Raw genomic sequence first — 17605 nt, forward strand, 5'->3', positions numbered from 1 at the left:
ACACACCTTGCTGCTTGCAAACAATTCCAGACCCTCTAAAGAAAATAACATGCATGTATGCACAAGTGTGTGTGTGTGTGTGAGAGAGAGAGAGAGAGAGAGAGAGAGAGAGAGAGAGAGAGAGAGAGAGAGAGAGAGAGAGAGAGAGAGAGAGAGAGGGAGGGAGACAGAGAAAGGGAAAGGGAAAGGGAACCTTGGATTTGAGGAATCTCAGTCTTAGTTTTATCACCTACAAAATGAAGAGTCTGAACTAGATGATCTCTTAAGGGTCTGCCCAGTCTGAAGAGATGTTCCTGTAATTCCTAACAAACTTCACAAGAAATTGAACATGGATCTCATCTCTCAATCAATTACAGAATATCACATTTGTAAAATTAGTATTTTCAACTTCACATATTTTGGGGAAAGTGTCACATTTATGGCACTTGCATAAGAAAAATTAGACACTGGGAATGGCTAGACTTCCTTAAACAATCTACCTTTAGCAAGTACAGATGAAAGGGAGGATTGATGTTCAGTAAGGTAAAAAAAAATTCAAAAGCAAAAATGAACTTATCATGACACTGAGGGAAAATGCAGATACACAGAAAGTAAGTGTCAGAAAATTTTCTACCAGTGGAGGACAAGAAAATCAAACTCCTTCATCTTGTTTTCTAAAGGATTTTCCATAGAATGCAATTTTGAAGAGCCTGCACAGTTATGGCTGAGATACCTAAGTTTTCTATCATACACTTGGCTTGAAACTGCATCCCAGCGATCACAGAGCTCTGCCATCTTTTCATCCAGGAGGCATGCTTCGGTTGGGTTGGAGAGTTTGGGGATGATGTTGCTCCCAGTTTGAATCAGTGGTGAAAACATACACTTGTGGATGTTAACTTCCTCTTCCAGTTTCTGCCACAGATGAAAAAGCCAAGATAAATTCTAATGTTAGATCAAACGGTTTTGAAACTCTCAACACACATAGGTATTATGGCATTAATATTACATGCAGAAACCAATAAATGGGAAGATAAACACAGAAAACATATCCTCATGAGTTAGCTCTTTTAGAGCAAGTCAAGGGAATTTCAAATGAAAGAATAAATGTACTTTTAGAGATAATTCAGATTGTTTTCATTTTATTAACTAAAAAGAAAATAAGATTCAAGGAAAACTTTCCGTTACAAAAGCAAGCATTGAAAAATGATTATATGGGAGACTCAATCACATTCAGCTTAAAAATAAAAGGCTTACTTCTATTTCTTCAACCATGTCCGTTTTCCCTGAGACTTTTTTATGAATTACTTTCTGATCAAACTGATAACATAGTATCAATGAACTATAAATATCACAATGCAAAGACAAAGGAAAGTGCTGGGGGGTTTTTTCATTTAATTCCAGGTTCAAATTTCTTATTCATACAAAAATTCTTAAGGGAAGAGAGAGAAGTAGGCAGGATGAGGAGGGAACATAAATGTTTATAACTAAACAAAAATGCAGGTGAAGCAATCACTGCCTTTCGAATTAAAAGCATGTGCACAACTTTTAAGAAATTAAGTTTTACTTTTACCAATAGTCTGAATTAGAATTTAATTTGTTACCATTATTATGAAAAATTGCCTCAAGAATGATTTTGCTGGTATTCCTTTTTAAATTAGAGGGCTATAAATCAAGAATACCTTCTTTTATAATATTGAGTGAAAATGTTAATAAATTTACAACTGATGCCCTTAAATGTTTACATCTATCAAAGAATTTCACAGGGAAAAATTTACCGAAAATTAATTTGGTAAACACAAATATATTAAATAAAAATGACTCTTGTAGCTACCATAAAAGCTCCCACATTTCAGTCTGCGGAGAAAACCTTTATTCAAATGCTATTCGTTCCCCCATCACACCTCTCTATAAAAAAGCTTAAACACATTCCAAGTTTAAATTGTCACTGACAAAAAGACAAGAACAACTTCCATGCTTTTAAAACCTCAATCTTAAGTTATTTCATAAAAAGCCACTAAACGCAAGGGAAGTTATCTGAACAGCAAATCCTGTTCTGACAAAACAATCCCTACCTGCTGATGTTGCTTAGCTTTCTCTAGATCGAGACCATCTTCAGTATTGGCATGAGTCAGTAATGTTTCAGCTTCCGTCAGCCACTGGTTGAATTCACTGAGGTTACTTTGGAAGTATCTCCAATCTTTCACACTTTTATCGAAAAAACTTTTAGGGAATAAATTTTAAAACCTGGTAAGTGATTTTGGAAATGGGATCGCTTTTTATGAGAACCAATGATTTTATTAACCCTTAAAACTGTGTAATATTTGATTCATTTTGAAAAATCAAATAACTTAGTTACAAAAGTAAACAAGAACAAAGCTTAATCTATGTTAGCAAGCAAAACATCACAGGGAAATACCTCCCATGGACCCTAACACCATGTTCTCTCCCTCATTTTATTTCTTCATTTATTTTTGTGAAAAATTCTACCAGGAGCTAAAATGGTGGGGAAACTGGTGCAAGAAACAAAGCACGAGCATAGGTAATGGCTACCCTGTGGAAACATTTGCCAATATATATGAAAATGTTAATTGGCCCATCTGAAAGCAATAATAGACATACAGTGATTTCTCCTTCTGAGCCCTTTCCTGGTGAAACCAACATTTATTCACCCTGAAGTTATCAACTGAGTCTTTTAAAACATTTTTCTTACAATCGAAAAGTTTTGTTTGGTATCTGGCATGATTACAATTCTCAAATACCCAAATTGTACACTCTATACAAATGTCAATTGTTCCCATACCTAAAACGTTCTAATTATGATCATGAATCTGTTAAGGTTTGTAACATAGCAAGAATAGGAATGTTATTTAGGTCATTACACAGAGAAAGGCATATTTAGCTTTAATTACCATGTAATATAAAAGAGAAATGAATAAAAATGCTAGTCCTTTGGCATATTCAAAGAGCCTTAGATATAGACACACAATGGCAAAAAGCTTTAATGGACTAGGATTATAAAGTTTTATTGAGGTAGTTAACTAGCACATTATTAACCTATCCTATGACAACATCCCATCTCCAAGGCCAAAAGATGTGGAAATGATCTTCCTCAATAAAAGGTTTCTAACATATGCAAAATGTCACCAGGTAGCCCAGAGGAGATAAGACTATAATAGCCACTATTAAATGACTACAATATACAGAATTAGTTAAGAACCAATTGGAATTGAGGGCACCTGTACCATCACAGTCATCAAGGAAAACATGTCTAAATTACTGAACTCTGGACAACTGGACTACTGTGAAGAAGTAAGGCACAAGGGGAAGAAAACAATCCTATCTCTGGAATCCCAAGATGTGGGCTGTAATCAAGTAACTGACATTCCTATGTGTGTGACCTTAAACAAGTTACGTTAACTTCATAAGACTCATTTTCCTCAACAATCAAATGGGGGGGTTAAGGAGGGGCTGAGCCTGCAGGACACCTGGATCAGATGGTCTGGAAGATTCCCTCCTAGGTCTACATCTGTGAATCTGGAATCCAGTGTACATAATTGTGCAAACAAGTTTGAAAATAAAAATATGAAGCTGGGAAACCTACAAATAATTAATAAAGCATTAACAGTCTACTAAAATTCAAATTAAATGGCAAGGAAAAATCTTTAATTGGTGGGATGCATGAAAAAAAGAATACCGAATTCCGTTTTCTGTGATCAATTTTACAAAGTTTTCCTAGATGAAAGAAGAACTCAGGAATCTTAATTTTAGAAGGGTTTTCTAAAGCAATCTTGTCCAATGTATACCTGAATAATCCCAAATATGTCAAGGCAACCTCTGTCTGAACTATCACGTTAATAAAATCAAATTTTAGTTTTGGATAGTTTAGTTCTGAGAAAGTATTTCCTTAATGTGTCTCCCTATAACTTCTGCCCACTGGTTCTACTTCTATGTAAAGATACAAAAGCAGAAAAACAAAATGCATTTCATTTGATAACTCTGAATATTCGAATCCAAACATGTACTCCCTAAATTTCTCCTTACTATAGGCTAAACATCATGTGCTTCAACCAATTTCTCATAGGGCACTGCTTTCGTCCTTATTCTGTATCCTCTAGAAATGCTACACAGCTGGAGTGAACAGCCAGAAATGAACATAATATAAAGAATGTGGCCTGACCAAGGTAAAAGGAGCAAAGCTTCCCTTCATATGCAAAGCTCTGCTTCCAAAAATGTGGTCAAAAATCACCTAAGATTTTTTTTCCTGTCTAACCATAATGCTAGCTAAAAAGAAGCTCAAAGTCCACTAAAATCCCTATTTTCTGGATTCATATGTACCAGTACTCCCTATCCTGTATACTGAGTTGCTTAATTCATCCTATTAAATTCAACTCCTTATAAAATTTGTAAAATCTGTGAATTGCAAAATCCTTCAATTACTTCGTAAACAAGAAGAAAGTACAAATGAGATTACAGACTGGAGACAAAGATGGCACATTGGAGGTCATTTAGTACAACCCTCAACACATAGGATAACAATAAGACTCAGAGAATTGATGCCAGTTGTTCAATGATTTCAACGATCACACAGCTGGTAAGTGGCAAAGTCTCTAACAAAGGTGGTGATATGATGATTCTATAAGTTTCTTCTATCTTTAAGTAAAAAATTATATTTTTATTGAAAAATTGTATTATTAGTTGGAGGGTAGGGAGAGTGGATTTGTCTGTTTAATTGTTTGGCATAAACTTCTGGTTTCCTTGGTGTAAAGTATTCCCAGTAAAGAAATTCTAACCACAAAGATGACTGTTTTGTAAGATTAGAAAGTGGTTTGACACATTGAGGTGTTCTGTAATTGAAATATACCATAAGGCTATAACTTGTTTCACAATTGGTATTATGCAGACATGAAGCCCAAGCCTTGTTGTAACCACATTCAAGACAAGGCCTCTATTCCCCACGCAACAGTCTCAAAAGATAATTATACCAAGCAATATAAAATACGAACACTTCCCTCTAAAAAATATTCTGAGAAAAACCCTTTTTCCCTCTCCCTGAGAGGAGCCAATCTCAAATTTCTGCAGTACTGTGAAACTACTGACCAGGAACTCAAGGTAGCACTTTTAGAGGAAGCAACTGACAATATCTTTGTGTTCTTGCTGTCATGGGAAAGGATTTGGGTTTTCTTCCTTTTCCATCGGAAAGAAAAGAAAATTGCAAATTGCAGTTCCTTCTAATCTGAGTCTCGACAAGCTATGGAGAGGTAAATTTGGGCAAAGACCTTTTGCCTAATTATTTCAGTAAATTAGTAAACCTGAATTATGTGCCTATTGTGCCAGATGCTACATTCAGTGTTTTGGATACAAAAAAGACAAAACACAGTCCTAGAAATCAAGAAATCCTACTGTAACACATGGGAGAAAACATGCAAACAACTCTGTACAAAAAAAAAGACAGGCAAGTTAGTTAAATTGAAGATAATCAAGAGAGTGAAGTCATTAGAATGAAGAGGAATCAGGAAAGGAACCCTGGGGAGGAGAGGGTTTTACCGGGGACCTAACAGAAAGCAGAAGTCAGGAGGCTGAAAGGAAAAAGGAGCAAATTTCAAGCGTGGGGAAGAGCCTGTGAAAAGCTCCTAGTTGAACACCAATTTCTTGTTCAAAGAGCATCAAAGAGGTCAGTGTCACAGGATCACAGGTACATGGTGGGAGGGGAATATAAAACATAAGAAGACTGGAAAAGTGAGACAGATTATGAAAGGTTTGAATGACTAACAGAGATTTTTATATTTGACCTCAGAAGTAATAAAGAGCCATTGAATTTGATGAGAAGGGAGGTGGTGACCTGATCAGACCTGTCATTAAGGAAGACTGATTCTATCAAATGAGTGTATGATAGATTGGAGTAAAGGAATACTTGTGGCTGGGAGACCAACTGGAAGGGTATTGCAGTGAGGTAAGGGTTGCAACAGAGCAAGGGAAATGTTAGGAGAGAAGGGGGCATTTACCATAGATATCACATAGGTCAAATCAATAGGCCTTGGCAAGAGACAAATTATGACGGAAGGAGGGAAGGAGAAAGTGAGGGGTTAAGGAGAGATCCTACACTTCAAGCATCAGGGAATGAGAAGATGATGGTGAGAAAGGTGGGGGAGAAGATAAGGAGTTGAGTTTTACACATGTTGATTATAAGATCTCTATGAAACATTTAGTTCCAGATATCCAATAAGCAGCTGAGATTGAGAGTGGAGAAAAATAAGTATAGATATGATCACTGAATATACGGGAGCTGATGAGATCATCAAGTGAAGCAATGCAGAAAGATAATAGAAGGAGGTCCAGGGCAGAGAACTGTGGGACACCTACCACAGCTAAGGGTATCAGCTAAATGAAGATCTCACAAATGGGACTGAATGAGAGTGATAAAACAGGGAGGAAAACTAGAAAAAAACAGCATACAGAGAAGTGGATATCAAGGACAAGACAGTGAGAGGATCAAAGCCCCAGTGAGGGGGTCAAAAAGGACACAGACTGAGGAAAGGAAATCCAATTTGGCGATAAGAAATAGGAACTCTGGAGGGAGCTAAATGACAAGGTCAGGATTCAGACTGCAAAGAGTTAAGAAGAGAGAGAGAAGAAAGTGGGGGCAGCTAACATGGACAATATATCAAGAAGGATCGACATAAAAGGGAAGAAAGAAATGGGACAATAGCGAAAAGGGAAAGATGGATAAAGTAAGGATCTTCAGAGGATGAGGGAAATACATGAATGTTGGTAAGCAGCCAGTACAAGCAAAGGGAAGGCCTTGAAGGAAAAGCAGAGAGTAAAGATGAGAAGGGAGGCAGGGTTGGAGAAGATGGGACACAATGGAATTATTTACGCATTCAGGACAATTTGCCTTGAGAAAGGAACAATCACCTCTTCTTGTTCAATAGAAGGAAGGTAGAAACAGTAGTAGAAGGCTTTGGGGATAAATAAGTTGAAAAGGAAAGCAGAAGAGCAAGCATTAAGGTAAGAGATATATAGTACACATTTGTAAGTTATCAGTAAGAGCACAGAGGGGCCAAGAAGCTTGAGTCTACCCTTCAAGCTTCAAACTGTGGGAAGGTAACTTAAGGGGGAGACAGAATGGAGCTCAGATTTAACAAGTAAAGGAGTCATCCTGTTCAACTATAGGGCAAAGTATTTTAACCTTTTTTGTATGCTAAAAAGTAAACTATGATATTACCATATTAAAGTTTTTTTTCCCTCAATAATTAGATTTGCCCAGAAAGACGCACAAAGCTCATGTTAAAAATTACAATTATGTTAAAATGTAATGTTAACATTATGAAAATCAGAATGTCTCTTTTATGGTATTCTTCTTTTCCCCCCTATTTATCTATATAAGATGTATCTTTACTGAGAATAGGAATTAACAAATACACATAGATGATGTCCTTTCATGGAGAATTTTAAAGGCAAGCCAGGAATCTATTTTTCAATGTATCAAAAAGAAGTGAAGATTTCAAAGGAGTGGAAACAATTACCAATAGTCCTATTGACAAGAGAGGAAATGACCCAGAAAAAGGAGAACAAGTACCAATTCACAGACTGATTTTATCTTCTATAAAAAATTTTTGGACATATCAAGGATATACTTAATAAAAAGAGGGACAGGCAAGGATCACGTAGATCAGAGGTGCTGCAGACAACCAACAACACCGCAGAATGCAATCCAGACCAGAGTAAAACATAACTTGGAACTATTTTTTCAAATTAATAAAAATAAAACAAGAAACATTACTATAATTTGGAATGTCAAAATGTGGTCCATAAGTGCCCTTTTGTCCACTTTAGTGGTCCCCATTTCTACTTGGGTTTCCCATCAATAATGTAGGCAATTTCTACAACAGCTGAAATCTTCTGTAACAACTGACTGAAAAGTAGAGAAAATACATGTTCCTGACATGCTTTTTTAAAAAAAATTCTAAAACAGCAATTGCCTTGACCATGGAAGAATCTTGACTCCCATGGAAATGTAAAGATGATTCAAAAATCCATGGACAGATTCAACTATAAAGATAATGTGGTTGAAGAATACTTTGAGTATCATATATCAAAAACAAGACATAAAGCAGAGACATGCATCAGTGTGAAGATATTTTCCAACTGTCATGGAAGGGGTACAATGCAAAATCTGAAAAGTTTAAAAAAAATAAAACAAAACCGTTAGGTTCGACCAATACTTTTGCATATTGATGATATGATACAGATAGCACATAGTCCCTGGGATACTACAGAAACCTCCCAAATGTGATCCATTAGCAATCAGAAGAAATCAACATTATCAGTTGACAAAGGTGAAAAGTACAAGAGGAAGAAAAAGGAAGCCAATTTCCTGGATTTTAACATGCAACTGTATGGGCAAACATCTTGCATAAATTCTTCAGGCAGAAATTGTTATTTTGCATGACTTTATGCATTTGTGAGAATTTTTATTTTTTTCTCTTGTTTTTCAAATTGCAGGGGAAAAAATGAATGCTTGTTAATTGAAAAAAAAAAGATTATGAGCTTCAAAAACTCAAGAGGCCTGAGACTTGTCAAGCCTTCTCAAAGTCCTTATCAGTGGTATCTCTGACATTCTAAAGAGATTTACTATAGACTGAACTTAGGTATAAACAGATGATTTTGAACTAGGACACAGCTCATACAAAATAATACTCCTTGAGCAACTGTTCTATGTGACTATGTTCACAGGAAATTCTAACAAGATCCCTAAATAAGATTTTTGGGGAAACAAGATGCTATTGTTGTTCTTGCTCAGTCCTTTCAATCATGTCTGACTCTTTGTGTCACCAGCTGAGTTTTCTTGAAAAAGGTACTAGATTCCCCAATTGATAAATGGTCAAAGGATATGAACAGGCAATTTTCAGAGGAAGAAATTAAAGCTATCTATAATCATATGAAAAAATGCTTTAAATCACTATTGGTTAGAGAGATGCAAATCAAAACAACTCTGAGGCACCACATCACACCTATAAGATTGGCAAACATGACAGAACAAGAAAATGATAAATGCTGGAGAGGATGTGGGAAAGTTGGAACACTAATTCATTGCTGGTGGAGCTGCGAGCGCATCCAACCATTCTGGAGAGCAATTTGGAACTATGCCCAAAGGGCTACAAAAATGTGCATACCCTTTGACCCAGCAATATCGCTACTAGGACTATATCCCCAAGAGATCATAAAAATGGGAAAGGGTCCCACATGTACAAAAATATTTATAGCAGCACTCTATGTAGTTGCCAAAAACTGGAAGTCAAGGGGATGTCCATCAATTGGGGAATGGCTGAATAAATTATGGTATATGAATGTAATGGAGTACTATTGTGCCATAAGAAATGATGAACAAGAAGACTTCAGAGAGGCCTGGAAGGACTTACATGACCTGATGCTGAGTGAAAGGAGCAGAACCAGGAGAACTTTATGCACAGCAACAACCACAGTGTGTGAGAGTTTTTTCTGGTAGACTTAGATTTTTGTAATAACACAAGAACTTCTTACCAAAAAAAAAAAAAAAAATCCCAATGGAGGATCTCAAGGCAAAATGCCTGCCACACTCAGAGAGAGAAATATGGAAGTCACTCACATATTGTAGCAGATCATGTTTGTGTATGTGTATGTGTTTGTGTATCATGTTCTGATTTGTTATACGATTTCTTTCATTTATCTTAGTCTGACTACATAGCATGACTATAGTGAAAATATACTCAATAGGAAAGTATATGTAGAATCTATACAGAATCGTATGCAGTCGTGCGGAGGGAGGGGGGGAGTGGGCGGTAGGTGGGGGGGATAAAATCGCAATTGTATGGCAGTGATTGTTAAACATTACAAAATAAAAAAATATATATATATATAAAAAAAAAAAAGAAAAAGAAAAAGGTACTAGAGTGGTTTGCCTTTTTCTTCTCCAGCATACTTTATAGATGGGGAAAATGAGGCAAACGGGGTTAAGTCACTTGCTCAGGGTCACAAACTCCTAAGTGTCTGAGACTATGTCTGAACTCAGGTCTTCTATCCACTATGACTCAAAATCTTTAGGAATAATCCTCCCAGTTCAGACTTTACTTCACCTTCTCATAGGCTGTAATCTCACCCAATTTTTTTCATAGATAGGAAAACAGACCCAGAGATATAATTGATTTACCCATGGTTACACAGGTAAGTGTTAAGAAGCAGGGTTAAAATCTAGGTCTTCTTACTCTAGAATCTTCCTCTCATCCTACATAGATATGGATTATTAGTTTTGAAATAGGAAGTGCTTAAGTAATAATTTGTACAATTAAGGCTGACTATAATAATATTATACAATCATCCCATTAGATGATCTAAATCACTGAAAGGGGAAAGATTATAAAAGTCGATACGAGAAACAGGTGATCCCCAAATCTATGTGGCTAATCCTAGCCTCTCTCCAAAGCTACCATCAATCAACAAGCATTCATTAAGTGCCTCCTAGGTGCTCGGCATGACATTAAATACTGGGGACACAAAAAGAGGCAAAATATAGTCCCTGCCCTCAAGGAGTTTATAAACTAAAGGTGGAAGACAACATGCAAACAACTATACGCAAAGCAAGATATATACAGGATAAGTAGAAAATAATTAACAGAGAGAAGGCATTGGAATTACAAGGGCTTTTTTAGGGAAGACTTCCCATAGAAGTGGGGACTCAGGGAGGTCAGTAATCAGAGCGGAAGAAGAAGAGAGTTTGAGGGATGGGAGACAGCCACAGAATGCTGGAGCTGAGAACTGGATTGTCTTGTTTGTGCAACAGCCAGACGGCCAGTGGCACAGTATCAAAGAGTATGTGTCAGGGAGTAAGGTAACCTAAGACTGGAAAGGTAGACATGTGGGTTAGGACAGGAAAGACTTTGAATGCCAAACAAAGCATTTTGTATAGGAAGTCGTCAGAATTCATTGAGCAGGGAGATGGATGTAATCAGATCTGAGCTTTAGGAAAATCACTTTAAGTGGCTTAATGGAGGATGGAAAGGACTTGGGGGAGACCTGCACCAAGCCAAAACCTACCAGCAGGCTATTGCAATAATCTAGCATACACCTTTCTTGTAGTTCCTGGAATATGATACTCCATCTCTCACATCCATATCTTTGCAGTGGCTCCCCTTCATGACTGAAATGCTCTGCCACTGTTCCTTCACACCTGAGTTTCCCTGGCTTCCTTCAAGAATTAAATCAAATCCTACATTCTACAGGAAGCCTTTCACAATCCCCTTAGCAGCTAATATCTTACCCTCTTAGAACTGTCACTGCTGCTGAGTCATTTCTGTCATGTCCAACTCTCCATGACCACCCCCGTTAGGGTTTTTCTTGCCAAAGATATTGGAGTAGTTCATCATTTCCTTCTCCAGTTCATTTTACAGACAAGGAAACTGAGGAAAATTGGGGTATGCGACTTGCCCAGTGTCCCACATCTAGTAAGGGTCTGAGATTGGATTTGAAATCAGGTCCTCCTAATTCCAGGACCACCACTCTATCCACTGCGCCATCTAGCTGCCTACTCTCTTAGATTACCTTCCATTCATTCTGTATTTATCTTATATTCCTTTCCATGCTGCTAACCCCATTAGACTAGGAGCTACTTAAGGGCAAGGACAGCTTTTTTGCCATTTTTTGCTTGTCCAGCCCTTAGCACAGTGGCTGGAACACAGTAAGCACATTAAAAATGCTTAAATGAATGACTGACAAAAAACTAATTATTATTCAGAAAAAAAGACTTTTGTAATCTCATGATGTCTTATGTATAGAAGTGTTGTTTCCAAAGTTGTATTTCTTTCTCCTGTCATGTGTTGATTAGCAAGTATCTGAAATTGTTTGACATATAAATTATTTTGCCTCTTGCTTTCCTTTTCCTGCCATCTGCTACACATCACTGTACTCTCTCACAATGTAATCATTCCCATTAGAATATGTGATAGTAAAGAAAAATCAAAGCAGCTATCTTTAACACCAGCTTCAGTTTGGTACAGAGAAAGTTAAAAGCATTGGCTTCAAAAAAGTTTTCCAATTACAAAAGAAGTTTGCTGTTCATGGTATGTCATCCTTTTTTTTGGGGGGGGCCAAAGATCAGATTAAAAAAAACACATTAAGAAATATAGCGTTAGGCTGTGATTTTTTTACATTTTTACTCCATTCACAGATAGGGTGTGTGTGTGTGTGTGTGTGTGTGTGTGTGTGTGTGTGTGTGTGTAACATCTAATATTCACATAGCTCTTCAAGGTTTGCAAAATGACTTACCAATAGTAATGTATCTCCACAACAAGCCTAGAAGGTTGAGACCATTATTATCCTCACTTTACAAGTGAAGAAACTGAGGTAGACAAAGGTTAAGAGACTTGCCTAGCATTACATACCTACCAAATGTTTGAGAGTAGATTTGAACTCAGGTCTTCCTGACTCAAGGTCCACCATGCTATCCACAGTACCATCTATAAAAACCTCTAGGAATATTATTATTATGAAGTTACTATGAAATGCGATGAGCACCAAGCTGTAATACAGACATCAATGATAGGCAGCCATAGTATAGTGGATATAGATGAATTTAAAGTCAGAAAGACCCAGGTCCAAGATTCTCTCCTATGTATCAGCAATGTATCCACAGAAAAGTCACTTCAACTGATAGTACCCCAGAAACTTCTCTAAGATTATAAATTATAAAACAGATGCAAAACTCTACTGGAACAGAGAATCTCCATACAAAGGAGTTTCTTACACAGTCAATCCCATTTCCTTCAAAAACATACACAGAAATTTTTAAAACTTAGAAAATAAAATTTAGAAAAAACTATCACTCATCCATTAATTTGATATGAAATATTAATTTGTATTATCCTTAATTTGTTACTATATTGGTTTTATGATGATCTTTCCAAAACTATTGGTCATAAAAATTGAATACATACACAAACACAATGATAATAGCAGTTGTAGATACTCAGATTTTCTATAAGGCAGATTTAGGAATAAGGCAAGAAATTTAATCATTTGACTAATGTGGGAGGGGGTATGTGTTTTTACTCCTTTTCAAGACTGCTGAGCCTCATATTTTTTTTTTTAAATCCTTAATAGTAAATATAAGCTAAAACAGACTTACCTTTTATGATCATAGTAGGTTGTTTTCAGACTGTTCCACTTTTCATTCAAGTGGTTCAGTCTTTTCTCAATCAGAATGGCTCCTAGATGGGAAACATCCAGTATAATTCTGGGCTCCTTCCTACGAAGAGCTGTAATCTGCTCCTCGACTTTGTCCAGGAGAGAATTGATTTGCTATAAAAAAAAAAATGTCAATAGAGACTTGGGTTTGGATACTACCTCTAACAATGATTATGTTAGCTGTATGTCCTTGGGCGAGTCATTTCACCTCTCAAACCTCAGTCTCCTCAACGATGAGACTGGAATCATAGCTGCAGTAGCTACTTCACAGGACTGCTGGAATATCAAAATGCTGTGCATAAAGTGCACAGCAGGTTTGAAAGTACGGTAGCAGCGCTGGCTATTATAGAATATTACAATAGCTCTCCCTTTACACGTAGACATCATATAGACTTTTTATCATGGAGACTTATTAAACTTTAAGTTACAAGGCTGGTATTAATTTGCACTGTGGAGTCAGTTTCCTCACTCAGAGTTATAAAGTCATAATTCTTCCCTTCCCTCCTCCCACTCCCATAAAAATAGTACAGATACTAAAAGAAATAGTAGCAGCTGTGGTCATTAACCTTAGGGCCCCCATTGAAAGTCATTCTGAAAGAAGGTCATAATACATACAAAGCATAAAAAGAATAGACAAAAAGGGGGAGGGGGGCATGAGGAAGGAACCAAATGAGTTACTCAGGCATATAGAATTATGCTTTTATATATTCAGCCATATGAAATCATCAATGTTGGTCTTTAAAGCATAGATGACATTACCATTCATGGGAGTAGGAGAGAAGCGTAGCACATACCAATTTAAAACTGAATAAAATAAAAAACATAACAAAATCACAAGGAAAGGAAATAGAGTAAATGGTCAATTCTTGGGAAATAATCAAAGGAATTAAGATATATGTTCATATACGCTAGATATATGCTATATGTACACACATATAAAATTGACTGAGGCAAAAGTTAATATGCTATCTTGCTTCATCAGTGGCATGGTTCATATATGCAATCTCTACTCAGCAACTTAATACAATGAATTTAGAAAATTAGATTAAGGAATTTTTGTAATAGAAAGAAGACTTATAATTGGTGTAAATAGTAATGTAATCATCTCTAGTATGCCACATTTCAGGAAAGACTAGATTGGAAAATGGGAGGCATGGATTCCAGATGTGGCTCTGCCTCTGCCTAGTTAAATACACTCTCAAGTTTCCTTCCAAGCCTGGAACTCCATGACTAAAACACCCTGTGATGATCTTGCTTTGAAATTATAGTTCTCCATATGATGTGCTACTGAATGCTAACGGTATAAAATCTAATACGTTTCACTCTAGTTTCTACTTTTATCATAAATACATTCCCCAGTTATTTCTTCACCATGCAGTTTGTACTATGACCACTATTATCGGTAATCCCTCCAAAAGAAACTTGGATTACATCCCCTGAAAAGCCAGCTCTGATGGGCAAAGGTTTGGCTTGAATCTCCCCAGTGCAAGGACGCCATACCATTTTGAAGACATCTCAGTTTCGAGACATGTCCCTCACCCAACATACATATAATTTTTTCTCTTACCCTTTCTATGTTGTCTTCTCATTAATTATTCTTTAAGCTGCTTGAGGGCATGAACTGCCCCATTTATTTTTATGTCTCCCCAGCCCTTAATGCAGTGCCCAATACATAACAAGTGTTTAATAAATAAATACCTTGCTGTCATTATAGCTCTGAATACTCCAGAGTAGCTATCTGACCTTCATCTCTCATAGCTTCCGTTTCCTCAACTATAAAATGGGGATAGGATACCTCACAATGCTATTGCAGTGACCCAATTAGATGATACATGTAAAATGTTTTACAGATCTTAAGGTGTCCTAAATGCATTTATCAGAGAAATAGTTTTGATGGACTCTAGCCTCTGCTCCCAGCATCAATATCCCAACTTCTTCATATGCCTCACTACCTCACTAGAACAGCAGGTGTGTCCCTTACCTCAACTACATAGCACATCCACCTAATATTAAATAGGACCACAATAGGCAGCCATCAAGAAAGTAGCACCAAGAGGATGCTGAGCAGAATCTTTTAGCACTAAATCATAACCTAAGTGGATACATGCACAGTAACAGCAAAGAACTGGCCTCAGGTGAACTTAGGATGTAGAGAGGGTTATTATAATATCATTAGTGTACATTAATATCCCCTTTACCCCTTTTCTGTATGCATTCTGGATAAACATATTTCCACCAAGGCTAGGAACCCTACCGATATCAATTCAGCCCTCTGATAATTTACTCTTCGTATATTCTGTAAAGATGAGTTGCACCTTTTGCTCCATAAAAATCTCTATCTTGCTTTGTTAACCTGCTGGTTCCTCTATGGAGCCTAGCCTGTTTGTTGAGAGCATAATCCTCAATAAGCCTTTGCTTGGGCTGGAGATGGTCTGAGTCTGTGAAGTCTTTCAAAACAAACTTACAACATGCCTTGTAACACCACAATGTTTTTGACACCCAGCATGGAGAGGAGAGTCTGATTCTGATACTTTTCAATCAAAGGTAAGTCTTTTCCTTTCCTCTCTCTTGGCTGGGGTCCCTCAAATACCTAGGAAGTCTTGACAAGACACTTGGGGCCCCAGTGTCCATGGGCAATTTCCCTGTAGACACAGGAAGCTCTTTGAGGAACTTTACAGTCAGCTCTGAGCTGGCTTTTATCCCTCTCTGAGGGACACCACATGATCAAGTGAATGGTGGCTACAAAAAGGATTTCTTTGCATTCAGTGCCTTCCCCCTACCCAACCCAAACCTATAGGACTCCCCACTAGGCAAGTATCCTGCAAAGTTGGAACAAATTTGGCTTACAGGACATGAAAACAATTCACATGAGTGTAAAGAAGGTAACACAATGCGTGGGAGAGGGAGACACTATAAGTACTAACTAGGATTATTAGCTTCTTCATTGGATGGCACCGCTATACAATGCCAATGGTGATGAGATGCCCAATTTTCCGTGTTAGGTATTTTGGAATTGTATTCAGTAAGCCTGAAGTCACCTAATCAGTAATGGGTTTGTTTCAAGTTTCAAATACATAATATTGTTTCAAATTGGTAAACTATTGTATTAGTTCCAGAAAGTATTGGATTTTCCTCAGTCTAGAGGAAGAATTACCATAGGGTGAACAGGCAGACCCTTCTCTGTGGTTCTTGTCAATTCCTCTTATTCTGTAAATTTTCCTGTGTGGACAAGTTCATCAGCCCAGGAAAAGAGCTTGTTTGGGTTACAGAGTTCCTAAACAATGAGCTTGGCTTGCTGAGAATGTGCAAATTTATGTATTACATACAAATATATTTATCTGTATATTACATGCATGTATACTATTATATAGAAATGATTTCTAATGATTGGTCTTTACACCAGGATAAATGTAAATTCAAGAAGGAAAGAAAAACAGGTGAAAGATGTTCAGGGAAACTTCTTATGCATGAAAGTTATGGTAACATTTTTATTGCTCCATTAAGAGTAAAAATAATTCCATCTAGCCCTAAGCTGAGTTTGATGAAACTTGCCATTTAAGATAAAAGCTCTTGGGCCTATAACTGATTTTTTTTTTTTTTTAGTTTGAATTTAGGTATAGTTGTATGCATTAAATCAGTACTCCACCATCTGAGAAAAATGCCACAGGCTACTCAGAGGCGATGTGATATACTCAACTGCAAACGACAACAGGGGGAGGTTTGCTTCTGGGACAACCTTGGCACAGCCTAGCCTGGGATCCTCCTGGCTCAGTTTCCCCACTGTGTTCCTTTGAAAAGGAATGTTTCCCAACGTGATGATTTCCGAGTCTGGCTATACAGTGGAATTGTTACTGCACGGTTGATAAACTGTGACTCCTACCAAAAGTCAAACAGAGCTAAGGATATTTTATCTTGTGATATGTGCTATGATCAGGTCCCTACTTCTTCCTTTTATAGCAAATTTCTATAAACTAAGCGAGTAGTCAGTAAAGTATATGAGCAAATGTAAGTATGTGAGATCTTGCTATTTTGATCTAAATTTACAGTCATTCCGTGGCCTAAGCAAGAATTGTGAGCTTAAAGTCAGGAACCTCTTTTGTTTCTGTTTCAGGAATGAGATTTCAGTACAGTTCAAAGACAACATAAGGTTGTAAAATGTTTCAAAATGATGTGAGAATAACTGGGTACTGGTCCAGTTGATTGAGGAACCTAGCTGTCATTCTATTAATTACTAAAACTAAATCAGAAACATCTTTAGTTTGGTTTGGAAAAGAGAATTTCAGTGTCACCCATTTTCTTAAAGTGAGGTAACCTATGGAATATTTTGCAATATTTTGTTTTACATTAATGGAAAACTCAACTTTATTATGAACATGTTTCCTTATGAAAAAGTTACTGATATGTACTATTT

At 36.9% G+C, this 17605-nt stretch overlaps 1 protein-coding gene across 1 annotated transcript in view; it reads right to left on the reverse strand.

Moving 5' to 3' along the window:
- The window catches only part of LOC140526945 (utrophin-like), a 73407-nt gene that overhangs the window by 45285 nt on the left and 10517 nt on the right, over positions 1-17605 (reverse strand). Inside the window, exons 3-5 of the mRNA XM_072643566.1 lie at positions 13136-13308; positions 2052-2199; positions 713-891 (exon numbers count right to left, since the gene is read on the reverse strand). Coding sequence (XP_072499667.1) covers positions 713-891; positions 2052-2199; positions 13136-13308 — 500 coding nt within the window. The remainder of the gene's footprint in view (positions 1-712; positions 892-2051; positions 2200-13135; positions 13309-17605) is intronic.

Source organism: Notamacropus eugenii, chromosome 2, assembly GCF_028372415.1.
Source record: "Notamacropus eugenii isolate mMacEug1 chromosome 2, mMacEug1.pri_v2, whole genome shotgun sequence".
Lineage (NCBI taxonomy): Eukaryota > Metazoa > Chordata > Mammalia > Diprotodontia > Macropodidae > Notamacropus > Notamacropus eugenii.